The following is a 21894-nucleotide window of genomic DNA, read 5'->3' as shown; positions in this document are numbered from 1 at the left end:
CCTTATATTTTTTCCACTGGGTTTTAAAGGAGTTTTCAATGGCATATCATATCACACTCTTTTCCCTTATGAGTTTTCTATCAAAGTTTCTCATAATGGTTTTTAATGAGGCAATATCTTATCAAAGATCATACGTCATACTTTCTATTTTCCCTATCGGGGTTTTTAAAGAAAGTACTCAAGACATATTAATTGTTCTCTAAACTCACTGATGGGTTTTCTCCTTCTTCAAAGGTTCTCCTCATATGAGTTATCAAGAGACATAATCATTATATGTTGCATCATTTTCTCCTTATTATTTTTCCCATTGGGTTTAAAGGAGTTTTAGCAACATATCCGCATTATTCTCCTCATATTTTTCCCACAGGGTTTTTGGAGAAGACAGTCAAGATTATTCAAAGAATTTGTCAAGATGATGGATATACCAAAGAAGAGGCGTTGTACAAGGGGGTGTTAAGAATAGAATAGTTGCTTACAATTAAGCTAATTAGGATTAAGTTAATTGTTAGATAGGTTGCTTGGTTCTCAAGCAACCATGTACTTCCTTGGCTCTCATGGCAACTATGTAATTTCTTGACACTCAAGTAACTATGTGTTTACTTGACCGCCAAGCACCGTGTGTACTTCCGCCTGGGATAAATAGCCCACTTCTATCATCAATAAAGACTGATGGATCATCTTTCATTCAAACTCTCTCGTTCTTTACTTTCTACTTTAAACAATCTCATCGGGTACCCGTTTGTGTGGACGCCGCCTTCACAATTCGTCCTACATGGCAGGTCCATTGTGCTCTGATTGTTTATTGATTTAGTCCGCATCGGTCCTGATCTGGACACGTCAAGCGCCTCGCGTCCATCGCCATTTTGGATAACCACCAGTGCCTTGCACGTACGCAACGAACGGATTGGCTCAGCTCAATCAATAGTTCTTGGTAGGGCCACGTAGCGAAAGGCATGTGCTTACCAAACAAGGGTCGGCTTACACGCCTGGTTTTGGTTCGGAGAGAGAGAACAAATTCTCTCGACTTTCTTTGTCTGGTGCAAACCGCTCGTGATGTGCACTCCCATGGGTGCTCGCGGTTTCGTGCGCCCCTCCTACTGCCAATCATGCTAATCCCATCATGATTGCAGTTTGGCAAGAATTATCCACCAATACCACCCGTGAGTGGCAAAAACGATTCGTTTTTATTAGGTGGCCGCTTGTTGCGTTTATGTACAGCTAGGCTCTTACATTGTCAAAAATCACATAAGCACCTAGCTTGCTAGGGCACAACTCTCCCTGCTGGGAGACTTGGGTTCGATCCCCAGCTTTGTCCCATTTTTCTGCATTTCCCTAGCTCATTTTTTTTACATTTTTTCCGCAGATTCAAATATTATTTGAAATATTCATATCTTTTAAATGCTAACTCTCCAAATTTAGCATGTTATATATGAAAATCTATCAGAAAAATGTATAGATTCTAAAATTGATATTGTCTTGGCCCAGCTACTTTTCAAACTTTTTTTCCCACAGATTCAAGTATTTTTTGAAATGTTCCTATCTTTCAAACGCTAACTCCAAATCTAGCATTTTATATATGAAAATCGCTTAAAAAAGTTGTAGATTCTAAATATGATATTATCTTACATGTTAGTAATTTTTTAAATTGTGTTTATGATGCACACTTAGTACTTTTCTTTTCTATACCTATATATTTCTTACTCCCGTTTTTTCATACGTAAAGAATAAAAACAGAAAAGAAAAAATCGTCCATCATTTGGCTTTGATTTTTTTGGCATGCAACGAACTAGGGTCGTTTCGCTCAGACGTAGACATTCTTTTATTGATCTTCAAGCGTACAAAGAGATGGCCCAAAATATGTTTAACAAAACCCTTTTATTAAGATTTTTTTACGACTTGATGCAAATTTCAAGCATTGCTTTAACTTAAAAAACAATGGCTTTGTATGAAAAATTTGAAAATCAGGTTCTTTAAGATCAAAATTGTCGTACAAGAACCACACCAAAAGTATTGTATGTGTAGCATGCTTCTTAATGTAGTACTACTTATATGAAGTTTCGTTGGCACCAGATGTTGTTGGGCCATTAGCATGGTTATTTTCGTGGACACATCAATTAATTCTCCCGTTGCAACGCACGGGCATATGTGCTAGTCATACTAATCCCATCATGATTGCGGTGGTCCATGGGTTTATGTCTTATCATGATTCCGAACGACGGGCCCCCGGTTCAACAAGAATATACAAATTGGCGCGAAAGTGACCCGACTCTAACAGTCCTGATATCCCGCCCGAATGCTAAATTGGTTTCGTCTCTCCGTTGAGACGTCACCGGCTTAAGCAGTTTGTAGCGTCTTGTGTTTCACTTGTTCCTGTGCGCACATAAGATGCCGCTGCGCGTAAGCTGGCCGAGGACAGCCGACCCGGTGATAACTGATTTACTAGCACCCTCTTCGAACTTCAATCCTGGACGCAGCACTGGCATTGCAACGCGGCCGGCAGCAGTACGTGGCGTAGCAGTAGCACCGTGGGTTGTAGTCGTCAGAATATGAATAGTATTTGACCTTGACTTGGTTGGCGCTTAGCACTTATCCCTACGGTTCTGACTCGACATCGCGCACACGGCAGCGGAATCCCGCGTCAACCACTGCATCCCAACGGCCTTCCCTCCAACTACAACGGCAACACCGGCGCCCGGTGATGGACTGGCAGTGGTGGGCAGACAGTGGTTGCACTTGCAATTGCGACAGTGCCACGAGCCCCGGCTGTGTGCTCTGACCTGGTCAGCCGACCGAACCTTAAACAAGCCCGTTGACACGACGCGCACTGAAGGCCCAAGCCACTACCTGAATCTCCCGTGCATTCAACATGCTCAGACTTTGAAAACACGGATGCCTGGGGGTGGGGAGGAGGCCTGCCGCTTCCTGGTGGAGGTTGATTTGATTAGCACCCTCGAACTTGATTACTACTTCGTGCCACCGCCCGCCCAGCACGGGCACCCGTTCCTCCATTTCCCATTCTTTTCTCTGGACGCAGTAGGTTTCTCTTCTTGTCCCTTCGGCTGCAAGCTTTGCACGGCGACGGAGGACACGTTTTCCTTTGGCTCCCATGTCGGCCTGCTGCATGCGCTGCACCGTGGCAACGCTGGCGTCCTGTGCTGGCGGCACTGTGGGCTGCGGCGGGTCAGTCGCCTCTGCGGTTGGCATGTCCACTTCGTGGCCGTGGGTCAGGTCGCTTGCAATCGTCTGCAAGGGACGCAGCCTGCCCTCTCTACCAGTACCACCAATGACATCGACACAGGTGCAAAGATACGTAGGCTGTGGAATTATAAAGTGTGTATTCTGCTCTCGAAAGAGGTACCCTGTGTCTGTGTGAAGCATGAACTCTTTTCAGAAACACGAGCAAAGCTTTACTGGGAGTTCTCAACTATAAGCCATAAACAATGTAGTAATTGCTAGTGTTCCTTACGGTCGTTCTCCGGTTGATTCAGCCCTGTACGTTTCCTACTTGACAACAAAATGGACTTCATCAACTAGGCGTTGACGATCACTCGATTCTCCCACCGATTGCGGTAACATGATACCGCGCCAGGGCCCTCGGCCGTACGAGAGCATCCGCCACGATGCTCCTGTTCCCTTCCAGCAGATCACCGTCAAAAGCAGCATCAACATTCAGCTTGATAGACCCTGCCAGAGTTTACGTGACACTGTTAGCGAGCGTGCTTGTAGCTTTCCTGCTCGTTTCTTGCTACTTGTAACCGCCTGACTGATCATTGCTCGGTGGGTGCTTTCCAATACTTCGCAACACGCATCAACATTTTCCTCCACTTTACCTGCATCGGCAGAACCTTCAAAATCACTGCTACTCTCCATCTTGAAGTTCTGTCACAAAAGGGGGAAGCTAGAAAGAAAAGGTAGAAACATGTGGCCCTGGGCCATGTAAGCTACACGGACGAGAAGGGCAAGTGAAGGCCAATTCATTCGGAAGGCAAAGTGCACGATTGTTTGTCAAACATGAGTAGTAATAATTATAGCAGACTGAGTATCTAGAGTGATGTTTGAGACACTGAATGCTGGCATGCACCTAAATTTCAATCACTGAAATCTCTACCCCCGGCATATGTATGCAGTGCCTGGTATCTACTACTAGATGATATCTCACGCGCTGCTACGGGAAAGGGTTGCAATATATTTCAATGATATTCAGTTTTCTTGATCCTTAGCACTGCATATATGAAAAATCATCCTCACCAATGTTGAAGTTACACATTATCTATTGAAGTTGTCTATAAAAGGGAGCTATGTTCCGTTAGGAACTTGGAATCGATACAAATAACCTCCATGATTAATTTGAACCTGCATTAACGACAAAATGGCCATCTTTTAAATTGCAACTATGTATGACAAAAAATGTGGAATGGACTTAATAACTGCAATCATATGTATCTGATGGAAATATTATAACAAAACTAAGTGAAACGTTTTTTTGTAGTCAAACCAGCTGAATCTTGTTTCGGCTGTGAAAACATGATGTATCCTAAAGCATGGGAACAACAGCGCTGAACACTAAATTTTCATAGAGCATCTCCAACAAATTAGAGGGAAAAAATCATCAATTTAGTTATGGCGTCTCACTAACAAATGATGGATGAGTTACCTTTGTCACATCAGACAAGATACTAATCCTTGACCATCAGTGTTAATTGCATCTGAAGTGCTTGGGAAGTGTTCCCTCTGCATGGATACAAACTAATCATAAATTTAGTTGTGAAACAAATAGTAGATCAAGAAATTATAAGATGTGAACATGGTACCGACAACAAACAAAATCACTAAAATTCAAAGCTAACCTCGGCTTCTTAACTGGTTCTTCTTGGATAAGCAAACAACTGAGTGTATATATTGATCTCTATTGCCACATTCTGCAAGGAATAAATAAGTGTAAGAAAAGTCGCCTAATGGAGAATAGCGTGCATTTTGCTAATAGATGAAGGGAACGAAGAAAAACAATATCGCATACATGAATGGTCACAAAATAGACGGGTGCAATAATAATTTATTATACCTTCTCCAAATGGGCAAGATGCAAGATACAAGAAGAAATGTATACAAAGGCAAAATCAAGATCTCTTAGGGCAATTAACAACAATATGTCAAACTATTAATAGAGAAAAAGAAGCACATATATGTACTGCATGAAATAACGTATTCATGAAATAGCAGGTAAATTCTAAAATATTTAAGATATGCAGATGTTCAATTATGATGCTTCTATATCTATCATAAACTTTGCAAAGGCTACCAATAGATGGATTGAAGTTGCGGCACTTACATAATAACCTGTTGGGAAGAGCACTTGTGTCCTAAGCTTGTTCAATGGAGCAATTTGCAAACTTGTATACTATTAGAAACATCGTAGTTCTAAAGTCAGAGAAAGGGAACGGCACATCAGTCAATATAACGCAAAATAACTGGCAACAAAGGCACTAAAGTGGAAATGTCTAATTGTGCACAAAACAAAATTAAGTATTGGCTGCTTGCAGTATTTCCTCGGCGCCGTCAGCAGGTGTGATAATTGTGAACCAAAGTTACGACATTCTAATGCTATCTTGGTATCCATAGCCCATGATAAATAATTACTACCATCTAGCTCAAGTTCATGAAATTCTCTATTCATAACGCCAGCCATTTCCTGCATGTTGTGATCATGCATGAATTAGTTTTACTATGAGAGTAAAATGTAAGTAACAACAAATGTTTCAGAGGAGCAAAGTTTTTTGAAGTATAGCTGATGCTTTATACTTATATATGTCGATCTCATTTTATCTAGATGAAACTTTGAAGATAATCACCGTTATGGTGTACATCTCACAGCAATAGAGAACATAATCTGGCTTTTACCAGTAGATGTTCATATTTCTATTACCTTGTGTCACACTACATTTTAGAAAATCACTTTGAAGGTAATCATCTGTCAAATGACTAGATGTATACCTCACAGCATAGTGGAGAGTCTGCAATTTGATGCAGTAGATCACACTGTTACCTTTTAATTGTTAATAAAATATTTGAGGTGGTCACATCAATTCGCAAGTTTGGGAGAGCACTCGAAGATAGTCATTTTGCCAAAACAAAAGAAAAAGGCAAAATGTAGATCTTTCAGCAATGACGATAATCTGCAAAGTGCAGTAGATGCCTCAGTTACCTTGTGATCCCAAACTTTGAATTGTAAAATAAACATATTGTTGTACTTAAGAATTACATATTCTAAAAAGATGCTAAAGCAATCATATAAAATATGTTATACATAGTCTGAAACTTTATTCTAGACAATACATGGTCCAAAATATGAACTTACAATAGAGTACACGACTGAACATAATTTAGAGGTTCTAAACACAATAAAATAACAGTCCCAAACAAATAGAACGGGCTACTCTGCAATATACGGATACTAGGGGCTCTTTTCTGATGAAACGCCACAGCACCAGCAGCCACCTTTTTCCGGTTATTGGCCTGCAGGCTGAAGTAACCTGGGCTGAGGCCCTTTAGGCCATTCCGCCCACATGTCTGTTCGGGTGAGAGGAGGGGGCGAGTTGGGCTGGCCCAGCACCGACAGAAGGAGGGCACGAGCAAGGGTTTCCCCTTCTTGCCGCCACTCCCGATCCCCTCTCTGTTCAACCGGGTGCTATGCACTGCCGCTCGACAGCCCTCCCCTACCCGTGTCGTGGCGTCTTCAAAGGAGGCGGGGTGGGCCCCACGCTGCACCATGGCCTCCTCCACTGCTGCTCGCCCCGGGGGCGCTGGTGAGGCCGAGGGCCGTCCAGCGACCACGCGCCCTGGAGGGTTGCGCGGTGCTGCTCCATGGCTATGGCTTCCGGCAGTGGCGTGGGAGGTAGAGGCGGCGCTGGAGGAGGTGGTGTAGCCGGTGATGGAGGAGGTGGTGCCGTCGTCGATGAGCCCTCACCTTCCACCTCGACGTCTTCAACCTTGATGGCCATGTTCAGGTCGGGGATGATGGCGTAGCCGCCGGTTTCCGCTGCTGCCAGCGTCGGGGACGGAGGATCCAGGACGGGGCCGTATCCAAGAGGAAGTGCTCCGGCAGTTTGTCCATCGGCGTCAATGACAGCAGCCGCGGAGGTGGCGGTGAAGCGCCCGCATGCTTTGGGCATGGTCTAAAACCGTGCTGACGGGGCAGAGGCAGCGACACGAGGCCGCGGTTGAAGTTCTCCTCTTCTCCTAGAAACGGTGCTAACGGACCTGCAAGCAGCCAATCCATCGAATGGATGGCAAAAGAAGATGATGGAGTTGCCGGTACGACGTGGTCGATGGCGCCGGCCGGAGCTGAAGGCCCGACATGGTGCAATGCAGGTACGTCGTGATTGACAGCCGCGGCCGGAGAGGAAGGACCAGCCTGGTGCACCGTTGGTTCATGCCCACGAAGTGGGTGGGTTGTCGTGGCGTGCATGCCCACGCACGACGACGGTTCTGACGAAGAAGCGGCGACGAGGGCCACTGCTTGGACTAGGACCATGATGGCGACTTGCGGTGGCGCTGGGTGCGAGGAAAGTGACGACTTTCTTTCTGGATAAAGCGGGCAAAAGGAAAAGCCAGTGACGGTGACGATAGTTGACAGGTCCTTTCCTGCCATGGTTCTTACCTTTCTCCTTTCTTTCCCATGATGTCACTCTCGGCAGAGACAGTGTGGTAACGTGTGAAAAGTAAAGTGAATGATTGAACTCTTGTGATTCTTATTATTCTCAGATTATTTATACAAGAGGCGGTTACAAGTTTGTCAGAGTAATTCTAACCACAAGTAGTGGTTGTTGAAGTTGAGACAACATGGCAACTGCAATTAGCAGTTGCTAATATGTGAGAGAGGTTTCAACTGCTAATGGAAGTTAGGGATTACAATGTCGGTTCCTAATTAGTACATGGTAATTTAATTAGGAATCGACATTGTAATCCCTAACTATCATTAGCAGTTGAAATCTCTCTCACATATTGGCAACTGCTAATTGCAGTTGCCATTTTGCCTCACACTCTAGCAACCGCAAGATTTCCTTTCACAATATTGTAATTACCTCGTGTATAAATAGTTTGGAATCAATGAGAATCAATTACTTCTAGCAATCACTTTTACTTTCTACACGTTATCAATAAATGCTCTGCCGAGAGAGCCAAAGAGCCATCACGGGAAAGAGAGGAAAAAGGTGAGAACAATGGCAGGAAAGGACCTGCCGTCACTGGCTTTTGCTTTTGCCAGCTTCATCCAGAAAGAAAGTCGTCACTTTCCTCGCACCCAGTGCCACCACAATGCTGCACATCGCCGTCATGGTCCTGGTCCAAGTAGTGGCCCTCATCGCCGCTTCTTCGCCAAAACCGTCGCCGTGCATGGGTATGCACGCCACGGAAACCCACCGACTTTGTGGGCATGAACCAGCGGTGCACCAGGTTGGTCCTTCTGCTCCGGCCGCGGCTGCCAACCACGACGTACCTGCACTGCACCATGCCGGGCCTTCGGCTCTGGTCTTCGCCGTCGACCACGTCGTATCGGCAACTCCATCATCTGCTTTTGCCATCCATCCGATGGATTGGATGCTTGTTGGCCCGTCAACACCGTTTCTGGGAGAAGAGGAGAACTTCAACTGCGACCTCGCACCGCCGCCTCTGCCCTCATACTGCCTGGAGCATGGTTTTGGACCATGCCCAAAGCGTGCGGGCCCTCAACCACGCCTCCATGGCTGTCATTGCTGACACCAACAGACGAACTGCCGGGACAGTTCCTCCCTCATGGATACGGCCCCGTCCTGGATCTTTCGTCCCCGACACCGACAACAGCGAAAACTGGCGGCTACACGTCCCAAAACTAAACATGGCCATCAAGGTTGAAGACGTCGAGGTGGAAGACGAGGGCTCATCAACGACACCGCCACCTCCTCCATCACCGGCAAGCCCACCTCCTCCTCCGACGCCGCCTCTACCTCCTACACCACCGCCGAAAGCCTGCTGGATCTTGCACCACTTCGTCGAGGCCATGGAACAACTCCGCGCAGCCCTCCGAGGCGCGTGGTCGTCGGACGCCCTCAACCTCACCGGCGCCCCGAGGGCAAGCAGCAGCGGAGGAGGCCATGGTGCAGCGCGGGGCCCACCCCGCCTCCCTTGAAGATGGCGCGACATGGGCAGGGAGGGCAGACGAGCGGCAGTGTTTTGCACCCGGCCGAACAGAGAGGGGATCGAGAGTGGCGGCAACAAGAGAAAGCCTCGCTCGTGCCCTCGCTATCCCTCCTTTTGTCGATGTTGGGCCAGCCCAACTCGCCCCCCTCCTCTCACCCAAACTGGCTTACAGGCCAATAACTGAAAAAAGAGGTTGTTGGTGTTGTGACTTTTCATCAGAAAGAGGCCATAGTATTCGTACATTGTAGAGCAGCCCGGTATATTTATTTCAGAGTGATATTTTATTGTATTTAGAACCGCTATTATCTGTAAATTATATTCAATCATGTACAATATTGTAAGTTCGTATTTTAGACCACGTATTGTCTAGAATAAAGTTTCAGACTATGTATAACATATTCTATATGATTGCTTCAGCTTCTTTTTAGAATATGTAATTCTTAAGAACAACAATTTTTATTTACAATTCAAAGTGTGGTATCACAAGGTAAATGAGGTATCTACTGCACTGTGCAGATTATTCTCATTGCTCAAAGATCTACATTTTGCCTTTTTCTTTTGTTTTGGCAAAATGACTATCTTCGAGTGCTCTTCCTAACTTGCGAATTGATGTGACAACCTCAAATATTTTACTAACAGTGTGATCTACTGCATCAAATTGCAGAGTCTGCACTACTGCTGTGAGGTCTACATCTAGTCATTTGACAAATGATTATCTTCAAAGTGATTTTTTAAAATATAGTGACACAAGGTAATAGAAATATGAACATCTACTGGTAAAAGGCAGATTATGTTCTCTATTGTTGTGAGATGTACACTGTAACGGTAACTATCTTCAGAGTGTCATCTATATAAAATATGAGGTCTACACATATAAGTATAAAAGCATCAGCTATACTTCAAAACTTTGCTCCTCCGAAGCATTTGTAGTTACTTACATTTTACTCATAGTTAAACTAATTCATGCAGGAAATGACTAGCGTCATGAATAGAGAATTTCATGAACTTGAGCTAGATGGTAGTAATTATTTATTGTTGAAGTGTATAAGTGGATTGCCTAGCCTTTTCCGTAAGTTCGGACTTTTGGTTGCGTTGGTTAGTGCATGAAGCTTAACATGGTATCAGGGCCTAAGGTCTTGAGTTCAAGTCCTGGCTTTCTCAATTTATTAAAAAAATTGTTCTTGCCCCCTCTATGTCCACGCATAAGCCATACCTCTAAGTCTATTCACGTGTTGACTTCCCGCGTCACACGTGAGAGGGGGTGTTGAAATGTATATGTGCATTGCCTAGCCTTTTCCATCAGCTCGGGCTTTCGGTTGTGTTGGCTAGTGCGTGAAGCTTAACATGGTAAGTTCGGACTTTTGGTTGTGTTGGCTAGTGCATGAAGCTTAACATGGTATCAGAGCCCAAGGTCTAGAGTTCAAGTCCTGGCTTTTGCAATTTATCCAGAAATTGCGGATGCCCCCCTTTGTCCACATATAGGCCTCTTGAGCCGTACCTCTGAGTCTATTCACGTGTTGGCTTTCCGCGTCACACGTAAGAGGGGGTGTTGAAGTGTGTATGTCGATTGCCTAGCCCTTTCCACCGGTTCAGACTTTCGGTTGTGTTGGCTAGTGCAAGAAGCTTAACAATGTTCATACTCAAAATGGATTGGCTGAATCTCTCATCAAACGAGTAAAATTAATTGCTCGACCACTATTACAGAGTTGTAATTTACAAACATCTTGTTGGGCACATGCGATTTTACACGTATTAACCGACATTAATCCTTAACTGCCATTAGCAATTCTAATTTCTCTCGCATATAACTGTTAATTGCAGTTGCCATTTTATCTCACACTATAGCAACCGTTTCTTGCGGTTAGATTTCCTCTCACAATATTGTAACTGGCTCTTGTATAAATAGTTCGGAATCAATAAGAATCAATTAGTTCTTCCAATCACTTTTACTTTCTACAAATGGAACGTTGCACATTAAGATATGCTGACGTGGCGGATTACTAATGTGGATAGACTGCATGTCGAGATAAATAGGATAGTCGGGATGAATCTCTTAGGTATATAAGATTCTTATTATTCAGTTTCTTTTACAAACTGACAAACAGATTGGTTTTCCTGGTGCGGGCTTGCATGTATCTGACAACCAATATATGAATGTAAGCTACTCTGTTTAACTTCATTTAGATTGATGAAACTTCTACGCCCCATGAAACTCTATATTGGTACTGTGAGTGTCAACTCATTTAGTCATGTTTTTATTTTTCTTTCGTGTAACTTCTGCAAATTCCCAATTTGAGCATTCATGGTAAAACAACTCAGGAAAGGTGGGACATCTCCATGAAGGTTTTGGTAATTTCGTGTTTTACACGTCTACTTTTGGAGTAAACATGCACATCTTGTGCTAAGAGTACCTAGAAAGCTAGAATGTAACAAATATAATATGAAACTAGATGAAATGGCGCGCTCTGCCGCGCCTTACTATAGCCGTCTTTCTTTGCATGTGATTTTAGGTGGGCTTAGGCCATGCATTGTTCGTGGTGGGTTGAAGCGTATAATTGTGTGTATCATATATTCTTTTTCTTAATGAGAGTTTGATAGGAACTAGGGTTTTGCCCTGCCTAGGGCGTAGACTGTAGGGGAAAGAGGGAGGTGGGCGAGGGCTGGAGCGCGGCGGCCAGCGGCGAGGCGCCGTCCTTGCGGTTCGGCGGCGGCGGCGCAAGCAGGAGGCGGCTAGGGTTTTAGGGTTCCGACTCCTCTGGGAGCCGGGCAACAGAATAGTCTTATTGCTTAAATCTGAAAATAGTCTTACAACTTGTACATATAACCACAATCTGAAAATAAAACTAAGATAACTTGCGGCCTAAGCCTACCCGGTGGGCCTCCTACGGTTGTAGGCCCGGCCGGTCATAACATCTCTCCCCGCCTGCGCAAACAGCTCGTCCTCGAGCTGAAAATCTGGATAGTGTTGGCGGAACTCCTCGCGCTGCTCCCAAGTCGCATCCTCTTCAGAAAGTCCACCCCACTGGATCAGCACGTACCAGGAGCCACGACGCAGCTGAGCCTTCAACGCTTTCACCGGCTCCGGAAGGAGGCGACCGTCAGCAACCGGCGGTAGAGTGGGGGAAACCGCAGGTGGCTCTCCACGGAAGGGCTTGAGCAAACCCACATGGAAGACATCATGGATCCGTGCACCCGTCGGAAGCTAAAGACGGTAAGCCACCTTCCGAATGCGTTCCAGGATAGCAAAGGGACCGGCATAACGAGGCCCCAGCTTCTTCACACGGGGGTCCAGGGACTGCGTAGAGCGATGAAGTAGACGCAGCCAGACCCAATCACCCACCGCGAACTCCGCCTCGCGATGGTTGCCGTCGTAGTAGTATTTGGCCAACTGCTGAGCCTGGAGGAGGCGTTGCCGGACTTCTGCCAGCATCTCGTCACGGTTCTGCAAAAGAACCCCGGCCGCCTCAGTCCGCTCCAGGGCCCGATCAACCGGAAGAATCGGCAGTGGTGGCCGGCCATACACCACCTCGAACGGCGTCGCACGGAGGGCGGAGTGATAAGAGGTGTTGTAGCAGTACTCCGCCCACGATAGCCAGTCCACCCATGCGCGAGGGCGATCACCTGTGACACAACGCAAATACATGGCAATCACCTTGTTAACGACCTCAGACTGGCCGTCGGTCTGAGGATGGAAAGTTGTGCTCAGGCGGAGCTTAACGCCTGCCAGCCGGAAGAGGTCGCGCCATACATGTCCAGTGAACACGGGATCCCGATCATTGACGATCGAGGATGGAAACCCGTGGAGACGGACAATACCGTCGAAGAAGGCCCGAGCAACAGAGGCCGCCGTGTAGGGATGCCCGAGCGCGATGAAGTGGGCATACTTGGAGAAGCGATCGACCACCGTGAGAATGACGGACTTGCCGCCCACCTTGGGGAGGCCCTCGATGAAGTCCATGGAAATGTCCGCCCAGACCTGGGACGGCACCTCCAAAGGCTGGAGCAAACCAGCCGGCCGTAGCGTCTCCGTCTTGTTGCGCTGGCAGGTCACACACGACCGCACCCAGTCACGGACCAGGGCACGATCACCTGGAATGTAGAAGTCGGCGCGGAGACGATGGAGCGTCTTCTGTACACCCTCATGGCCCGCCGAGTGAGCAAGGCGCAGCACCTGGTGACGAAGATCCTCATGCGCCGGGACGAACACCCGACGCCCATGTAGCAGCAGGCCGTCGTCGAGGCGCCACGGCGCATCCAGCTCCCCCGCAGCGAGCTGCTGCTGTAGGAGAAGCGCGTCGGCCGCCGCAGCCGTCGCCCGCCGGATGTCGGCGAAGAGCGTGAAGGAGGGCCCGGTGATGATGCAGAAGGCCGCTCCCTTAGCCGACCCATCGTCAGTGTCCGCGTCACGCCGAGATAGGGCGTCGGCGACCGTGTTAAGGCGACCCGGACGGTATTCGAAAGTGAAGTCAAACCCGAAGAGCTTACTGATCCACTGATGCTACGGCACGGTCGAGAGCCTCTGATCCAGCATGAACTTGAGGCTGTAGTGGTCCGTCCGGATCCGGAAGGAGCGACCCCAAAGATAGGGCCGCCAATGACGCACCGCCTGCACCAACCCAATGAGCTCACGCTCATAGGCCGCCAGCTTAAGATGGCGGGCGGCAAAGGGCCGGCTAAAGAATGCGAGGGGTCCATCGCCCTGATGAAGGACCGCACCGAAACCCGTGCCCGAGGCGTCGCAGTCAACGGTGAACGGTAGGTCGAAATCAGGCATATGCAGGACTGGACCCGTCGTGAGGGCCCCCTTAAGGGCCTCGAAGGTGGCCTCCGCATCCCAAGAAAAGGCGTCGCGACGGAGAAGGCGTGTGAGCGGGGCCGCGATGACACCAAACTCGTGGATGAATTTCCGGTAGTATCCCGCAAGGCCCAAAAGCCGCGGAGAGCCCGGGACGACTGCGGAATCGGCTAGGCGGCGACGGCCGCCACCTTGTCGGCGTCCATGGCCACTCCCTCGGCCGAGATGACGTGGCCGAGGTAAGCGACCGAAGGTGTCCCGAACGAGCACTTCGAGCGCTTAAGATGAAGATGATGCGCCCGAAGCTCGTTGAAGACGATGGCCACATGCTGGAGGTGCTCTGCCCAAGAGGCGCTGTAGATAAGAATGTCATGAAAGAAAACGAGCACAAACCGACGGAAGTAGGGCCGGAGGACATCGTTATCAAGGCCTGAAACGTCGCCGGGGCGTTGGAGAGACCAAAGGGCATCACCAAGAACTCAAAGTGGCCGTGATGAGTCTGAAACGCCGTCTTGGCGATGTCGTCTGGATGCATGCGCACCTGATGGTACCCCGACCGAAGATCCAGCTTCGTGAAGAAGCGCGCCCCATGTAGTTCATCCAGGAGTTCATCAACCACCGGGATAGGGAACTTATCCTTAAGTGTGAGAGCATTAAGGGCGCGGTAGTCGATGCAGAAGCGCCACGTGTCGTCCGACTTGCGAACGAGGACCGGCGCCGTGAATGGTGATGTGGATATCCGGATAATGCCCGCGGCAAGCATGAGTGCACACTGCCGCTCCAACTCATCCTTCTGCAGCTGAGGCTACCGGTAGGGTCGTACTGCCACCGGTGCCGAGCCCGGCAGGAGGTGAATACGGTGGTCGTAGACCCTGGCCGGCGGAGGGCCCTGTGGTTCCGCAAAGAGATCACCGTGCTGCTGCAGGAGGTTATCTAACAGCGGATGCTCGGCCTCAGTGGTGGCCGCGGCCAGCTGGAGCGGGGGCGTCGCCGGGGTGCCTCCAACGCCCTCCCACCGGGTGCGGCGGCCGAGACGCCAGAAGGACATCGTCAGGGCGTCGAAGTCCCAAAGGATGGGACCGAGAGTCCGCAAAAAGTCGACGCCGAGGATGAAGTCGAAGCAGCCCAAATCAATGCCGGCGCAAGTGATGGTGAAGTGCTCGTCGCCGATAGTAATGGGCACGTCCCGAGCGAGCCCATGGCAGCGGAGGCGGTCGCCATTAGCGACGGTGACCCGTAGCTGCTCCCCGCCTGTCAGCTGTAGCGCGAGGCGCCGCATAGTAGCCTCAGGTAGGAAGTTGTGTGTAGAACCCGTGTCCAAGAGGGCCACCAGAGTCTTGCCATGGATCGTGACCTGTACAAGCATCGTCCGCTCATTACGGATACCGGCCAACGCGTGAAGTGAGACAACGAGGGCCGTAGCCGGCGCGGGCGCGGGTGCCGGCGCGACCTCCGCGGCGGCCGGGTCGCCGAGTCCAGCATCGGTGTCCTCGTCCTCGGTCTCGTCGGTCGTCTCCAAGTAGAAGAGGCGCGGGCAGACATGGCCCGGGGCGTAGGGCGCGTCACAGTTAAAGCAGGGGCCCAGGCGGCGGCGCTCGAGCTGCTCTGCCTGCGAAAGGCGCCGGAAAGGTTGAGTCGCGGCCGGGGTGGCCGCCGGTGATGCAGCTGAAGGTGCTGGCGCGGGCGGCGGTGGCCGTGGAGGAAGTCGGTTCCCACGAGGCGCGGCTGGCCGTGTCAAGGCCCGGGCGCTGCTCCAACGCCCAAGCATAGTACATGGCCGTCTGCAGGTCTTGGGGCCCCTTCATCTCGACGTCCACGCGGATGTGATCGGGAAGGCCGCCGACGAAGAGTTCAGCTCGCTGTAGTGCCGTCACCCCCGGTGCGTGACACGCTAGAGCCTGGAAACGGTCGGCGAAATCCTGGACCGTGGAGGTGAAGGGTAGACGGCCCAACACGGACAGGCGGCTGCCGCGTAGTGGGGGCCCGAACCGAAGAAGGCACTGCTCGCGGAAACGCTCCCAGGGAGGCATGCCGCCTTCGTCCTGCTCGAGGGCGTAGTACCATGTCTGGGCTGCACCCCAGAGGTGGTAGGAAGCGAGCCAAGTGCGCTCCAACGCAGGTGTGCGCTACCCCCTGAAAAACTGGTCACACTGGTTTAACCAGTTAAGAGGGTCGTCCGAGCCGTCATAGGTGGCGAAGTCGATCCGGGCGAACCGGGGTGGCGTCGGGGTCGTCGCGCCAGTGCCCACCGGCTCGGCGATGCGGAGAGCGGATGACGGGGCCCCGGACTGCAGCGTGGGCACCGACGGGTCCCCGGCCTCCGTAAAAACCGGCGGTGGCGATGTCCCGGTGAGCCAGGCAGGAATCGGAGAAGGCGACGGTGGAAATCACACCTGCTGGATCGGGAGCCCGCCTGGAGTGGCCTGACTCAGGCCGGCGTTGGGTGGTGGTGATGGTGTGTGGACCGGCGCAGCCGGCGCGGACGGAACCGGCGCGGGCCAGACCGGCCATGGGGCTGGGACGGGCGCGGCAGACGCGGGTGGCGCCGCGGGCGCTGGCGCGGGCCACTGCGGCCAGGCCGGCGCTGGAGCGGCCGGCGACGGTAGCGTCGGGTAGCCTCCGGCGAGGGCCACGGGCACCGAGTACCACGGGAGAGCCAACGGTCCGGAGGGCACGGGCGGCGGGAGCGGCGGTGGCGGCCCGTACGGGCTGGCCAGGTAAAGCCGGATGCCCTGGACCGCGACGACCAGGTCGTTGAGGACACCGGCCATGGCCTCCGGGGAGTATTGGGCCGGCAGAGTCGATGAAGATGGCGGTGTAGTGGTGACGGGGGGCGGCAGCAGGCCGGTGGACGTGCCGGAGATGAGGTCCAGCGGCGCCGATGGAAGGGCCAGCGGCCCCGTGGCGATTGGAGATGAAGCGGCGGCGGCGGTGGTGGTAAGGGGCAGCGACGGCGATGGTGGTGGTGATGACATGGTCGAACCCGAGCTGGATGATACCAAGGTGATAGGAACTAGGGTTTTGCCCTGCCTAAGGCGTAGACTGTAGGGGAAAGAGGGAGGTGGGCGAGGGCTGGAGCTCGGCGGCCGGCGGCGAGGCGCCGTCCTTGCGGTTCGGCGGCGGCGCAAGCAGGAGGCGGCTAGGGTTTTAGGGTTCCGGCTCCTCTGGGAGCCGGGCAACAGAATAGTCTTATTGCTTAAATCTGAAAATAGTCTTACAACTTGTATATATAACCACGATCTGAAAATAAAACTAAGATAACTTGCGGCCTAAGCCTGCCCGGTGGGCCTCCTAAGGCTGTAGGCCCGGCCGGTCATAACAGAGTTAGCCTATCTAGGTCTCGGACAGTTAAGTGTATATATTCATGAAGTATACATAGACATTGGGACGTATACTTCATGACTGTAAATTTTCATGATGAAATACATTTCGACATGCTAGAAATTTATTATCTTTTGTGCAGATCACGTCAAACCGTATTTCATCATGAAACTTTACAAACATCCTGTCTTTGTATACATGTGCCATGTTTAAAGAATTTTTTGAAACTTAAAACTTGAACTTTTTTTTCATATTTTAGGCTCCATAGAGCGAGAGCTCCATTAGCAATATTCGATGGTACCTCACGGTTCTCTCTTTTATTAACTATCCCACGCTTCTAATTTTTTTAAGTGAACCCACGCATCTCTCATGGTTGCATATAATCGTGTATAACTGCAGCATCAACTTAAGACCCACAACAGGACACCACTGGCTGGATAAAGGCAGAACCTATCGGGCCCACATGCCAGTGATTGCACTGTGCATTTCTCGCAAAAAGAAAATATAATGTGCAAAGGACCTCACCACAGGCTCCAGAAAATCTGCCAGCACCCAACCAGCTTTTTTTTTTTGAGTAACCGCACCCAACCAGCTAATCAACGCACTCACACACGCAGCTAGCAAATGCCCCACCAACCATCCAGTAACAGCATGGGAAACAATGCTGGCAGGCCCACCTACCAGCCACAACAAAGCTGCAGGCAGCCTGAGCGTTGGCCAAAGCAGCCACGCATAAACTTGAAGGAGATCTGGAGACTACTATCGAAATACCTATGAGCTATGATATAATATTGAATTTGGGATATGACACGAAATTTGGGGTATGACAGAAGGGTTGCGGCAAGAGTTCACTGTAATATGCTACTGGCAGTCCAGCACTGCCACACTATGGAAATATCAACGATACCATACTGAACAGCCAGAACCAAATTCGCTTTAGTAACCAATGTAGTACTTCAATTTGTATGAACACTCAGTAATGATACGAAATACAGATGCACTAAACCGGATAAAATACCTCTCTTGAGTACATTTAGCACTGGATAATGCTTGCAAAACCTTTGCATCTTCTGGAAAGTTTGACTTCCCTTGTTATAATCCCAAGCTTCTTGTCAAAACGTCTGGCGTACAAGCATATCAAATACTATCCTCGGATTCTGCTTTAGAGAAACTGTATGACAAATAAGCTCGCTCAACCTAATCAGAAAGCTGAAACATGTCATCAGCAGCAGCAAATTATAATTGTGCAGAAAGGAAGACGGGGCTGCATTTGCACTTACTCTTCTGCTACAGTTGGCCAAGTGCCTTTATACAAGCCTGTACCAGAATAAATAGCGGAAACAATCACAATTGCCAAGTCTGTGTCATCTATATAGCAAAATATGTGCACCAGTTTGTCTTCCAATGTTTGTGAATTTCATACACTCATGAGATCAACAAAACCATTTTACGGTACATCGACATGCCAGGGAAAACAGTTTCAGAGTCCTGCCTGAGCATCTTTTGCAGTATCACTGTCTCAGCTGCAGGGGAGATTAAGTTCAGAGCTTTGTAATAAAATAGTAGATTGGAACCTCAATACAGGACTGACTAGCCACCAACCATTCCAAGTAAATCATCTTGCTCGGATGCACTGCCCTCTTCGTCAACCTCAGCAAAAGAAGCTGAATCAGGGTCATATCCAGACAGTTTCATCTCATCAAGCAAATCATGCAGCATGTCATACAGCTCCCTCGATCGCGGATGGACATTATCTCCTACAAGGAATCCATGCATCTCATTTTGCACCTCAATCCAGCTACAGCCAGGTTCCTTCTTAAGCCTTCCCTGCTTCATTAACCTTCTTGTTCTTGAAACATCAGCCCATTTCCCTGATTCTGCATATACATTTGACAGAAGAATGTAAACTGAAGAATCCTCAGGATCCAGTAGTAGAACATTGCCAGCAGCAAGTTCAGCCACCTCAACATCCCGATGGATCTTGCAAACGCTTAGGAGAGTCTTCCAGATGACTGCATCCGCTTCAAAAGGCATGGTGCCAATAAAATTCAGAGCTTCCTGCGGTCCCTTTGACCGTCCTAGTATATCTACCATGCAAGCAAAGTGCTCCAGTTGTGGTTCCAGTTTGTAGTGGGTGGTCATCTGATGGAAGTAACAACATCCATCATCCAGCTGACCAACATGGCTGCAAGCGCGGAGCACAGCAACGAAAGTTGCATGGTTTGGAACCACATCCTCCCTTTGCATCCTATCAAACATCTTGAGTGCTTCTGCTCCTTGACCATGCAGCGCATAGCCGCATATCATAGCATTCCATGACACAAAATCCCGTTTCTGTGCCTTCTCAAACATTAGCAGTGAGTCTTGCATATACCCACACTTGGCATACATGTCTATAAGGGTGCTGGATATATATTCATCTACCAGCATTTCTTGTTTAATTATCTGACCATGGATCTGTTTCCCGATCTCAATGGTAGCTAGGTTAGCACAAGTGTCAAGAACTGTAGCATAGGTGAAATGATCAGGCTTAAGTCCAATATCTAACATCTGTGAGAACATTGTCTGGGCATCCTCACTCTGTTTGTTCAGTGAAAATCCTGACATGATGGCATTCCATGAAACAAGTTCTTGCTTCCCGATTCTGTCATGGAGTTTCTGAGCATCTGTCATCATACCACATTTGCAGTACATGTCAACAACAGTGCTAGCTACAAAAGCATCTGAACCAAGTCCTGACTTGATAACCTTGTCATGAACCATCAAACCAAACTCCAAAGATTGTAAAGCTGCACAAACCTTAAGGACACTACCATATGTGAAATCATCAGGTTCCATACCAAAGCGCAGCATCTCATTAAAATGAACTACAGTGTCCTCATAGCGCCCATTTTGCTCAAGAGCAGCAATAATAGCATTCCAAGAGATTGAATCTCGTTCCTCCATATCCTGGAAGATAAAGTACGCTTCTACCAATGCTTTGCACTTCCCATACAGATCAAGAATTGCATTTCTGACACAGATGTCCATCTCAAAACCTGATTTCATTGCTAAGCAGTGGACTTGTAGCCCTTTGAAATACCCCTTAATCTCTGCACAAGCACTGAAGACGCCCGATAAACTGACTGCATCAAAACCAATGCCTGACCTGGTCATGAACTGAAACAGTTCCAAGGCCTCATTTGCAAGCCCTGCGCGCACAAGCCCAACCATCATGGCATTGCACGTTTGCACTGTATGGCTGGGCAACCCAAAGAATGCCCTTTTAGCATCCACCAAGCTATTAGCCTTAGCATAAACATCCACAATAGCTGTCCCAACAATACGGTCAGTATTGAAGTTATTCTTTATGGCATGTGCATGTAACTGCCTACCAGTGCTCAGACATGATTTCGCTGCGCAGGATCTAAAGACACTGGCATAAGCTGGCTGGCTCACCCCTATCCCTGACCTCTGCATCTCCATGAACAGCTCCAACCCACGTGTGTACTGCTCATTGTGAACGCACCCAGCAAGGGCTGCACCCCATGAGACCCAGTTCCTCTCGGGCATTCCATAAAAGAAGAACAATGCGTCATCCAAACTGCTGCACTTGCCATACATGTCCACGAGAGCACTCCCAGTCCGGACATCAATATCTAACCCTGCCTTCACCGCCAATGCATGGATTTGCACACCGAGTGCAAAGTCGTCCAGAGCACCGCACGACTTTAGAAGGACAGCAAACGTTGTCCGGTCGGAGGCAACACCAGAGCGAGTCATCTTCAGAAACAGGGCCACCGACTCGCTATACATGCCATGCTGGCAATAGCTTGAGACCAGCGTGTTCCATGACACGACATCCTGATTCGGCATTGCATCAAACAGTGATACCGCGGTCGTGATGTCCCCGGAGTGCGAGTACGCGGTGAGCAAGGTGTTCCACGAGACGGTGTCCCTGTGGGGCATCGCGTCGAACACCCTGCGTGCACAGGCGGCGTCTGCGCAGCGGGCGTACATCTGCAGGAGGCAGTTCGAGACGAAGGCTGTCGGGACGAACCCGGACACGAGCATGCGCGCGTGCGCGGCGCGCCCGGCGTCGAGGGCAGTGCGGCCGCCGCGGGCGCAGAGCTGCAAGAGGTGGGAGAACGTGGAGTTGGCCGGAGCCGCCAACGCGGGAGGCGCCCGTGACATCGGGACTCGGGGAGAGCGCGGCGCGAGAGGTGGAGCTCATGTGCTAATGGCTGGAAGGAAGGCGTCGGGTGGTGGAGGAGTGGTGGAACCGTGGAAGCGGCCATTGCCGCGCTGCGCCATTAGCACGAACACGGAGAAAGAGGCTGGTCGTGCCCGATTTACCCGCTCCCGCTCAAGCTCCCCGGAACGCTCTTTTATCTAAGCACGTGCTCTTATCTTACCTCGAGGTTCTACAGATTGCACAGGAAAAAGAAAAAAATGTGAGTATATGCTTTTTCTAGTGGAATGTGAGTATATGCTGCAACATGAAAATATTCGGACTTTATCAAAGTAAGTACATCACAGGGAAATACCTCTTTTTTAAGATTAAGAAAGGAGGCGCTTTAGACTGAGGCCCTTACAACACCAACATGTCCAGCAAGTAGCAACAT

General features: G+C 49.6%; 1 protein-coding gene across 19 annotated transcripts; it reads right to left on the bottom strand.

The window, feature by feature from the left end:
- Window positions 1–3360: 3360 nt before the first annotated feature.
- On the bottom strand, window positions 3361–21656 carry LOC123181551 (pentatricopeptide repeat-containing protein At3g02330, mitochondrial). Of its 19 annotated transcripts, none has more exons than XM_044593836.1 (8): window positions 18571–21656; window positions 18309–18487; window positions 6044–6173; window positions 5330–5689; window positions 4848–4919; window positions 4655–4731; window positions 4249–4353; window positions 3361–3830 (listed from the first exon to the last, which is right to left on the bottom strand). In XM_044593836.1, the coding sequence occupies exon 1, from the start codon at window positions 21461–21463 to the stop codon at window positions 18881–18883; it is 2583 nt and encodes an 860-aa protein (XP_044449771.1). In that variant the 5' UTR covers window positions 21464–21656; the 3' UTR covers window positions 3361–3830; window positions 4249–4353; window positions 4655–4731; window positions 4848–4919; window positions 5330–5689; window positions 6044–6173; window positions 18309–18487; window positions 18571–18880. The 19 variants fall into 19 exon arrangements, with proteins under 19 accessions (XP_044449771.1, XP_044449780.1, XP_044449784.1 ...); XM_044593845.1 differs by lacking the exon at window positions 4249–4353 and adding an exon at window positions 3831–3879 and having other exon boundaries at window positions 3361–3684; XM_044593843.1 differs by lacking the exon at window positions 3361–3830 and having other exon boundaries at window positions 4200–4353; window positions 18309–18499; window positions 18571–18813; window positions 18893–21656.
- Window positions 21657–21894: the final 238 nt, after the last annotated feature.

The sequence above is a fragment of the Triticum aestivum genome, chromosome 1D, assembly GCF_018294505.1.
Source record: "Triticum aestivum cultivar Chinese Spring chromosome 1D, IWGSC CS RefSeq v2.1, whole genome shotgun sequence".
Taxonomy (NCBI): Eukaryota; Viridiplantae; Streptophyta; class Magnoliopsida; order Poales; family Poaceae; genus Triticum; species Triticum aestivum.
Note: the sequence above shows the minus strand (reverse complement) of the source record. Positions and strands in the feature narration are given on the sequence as shown.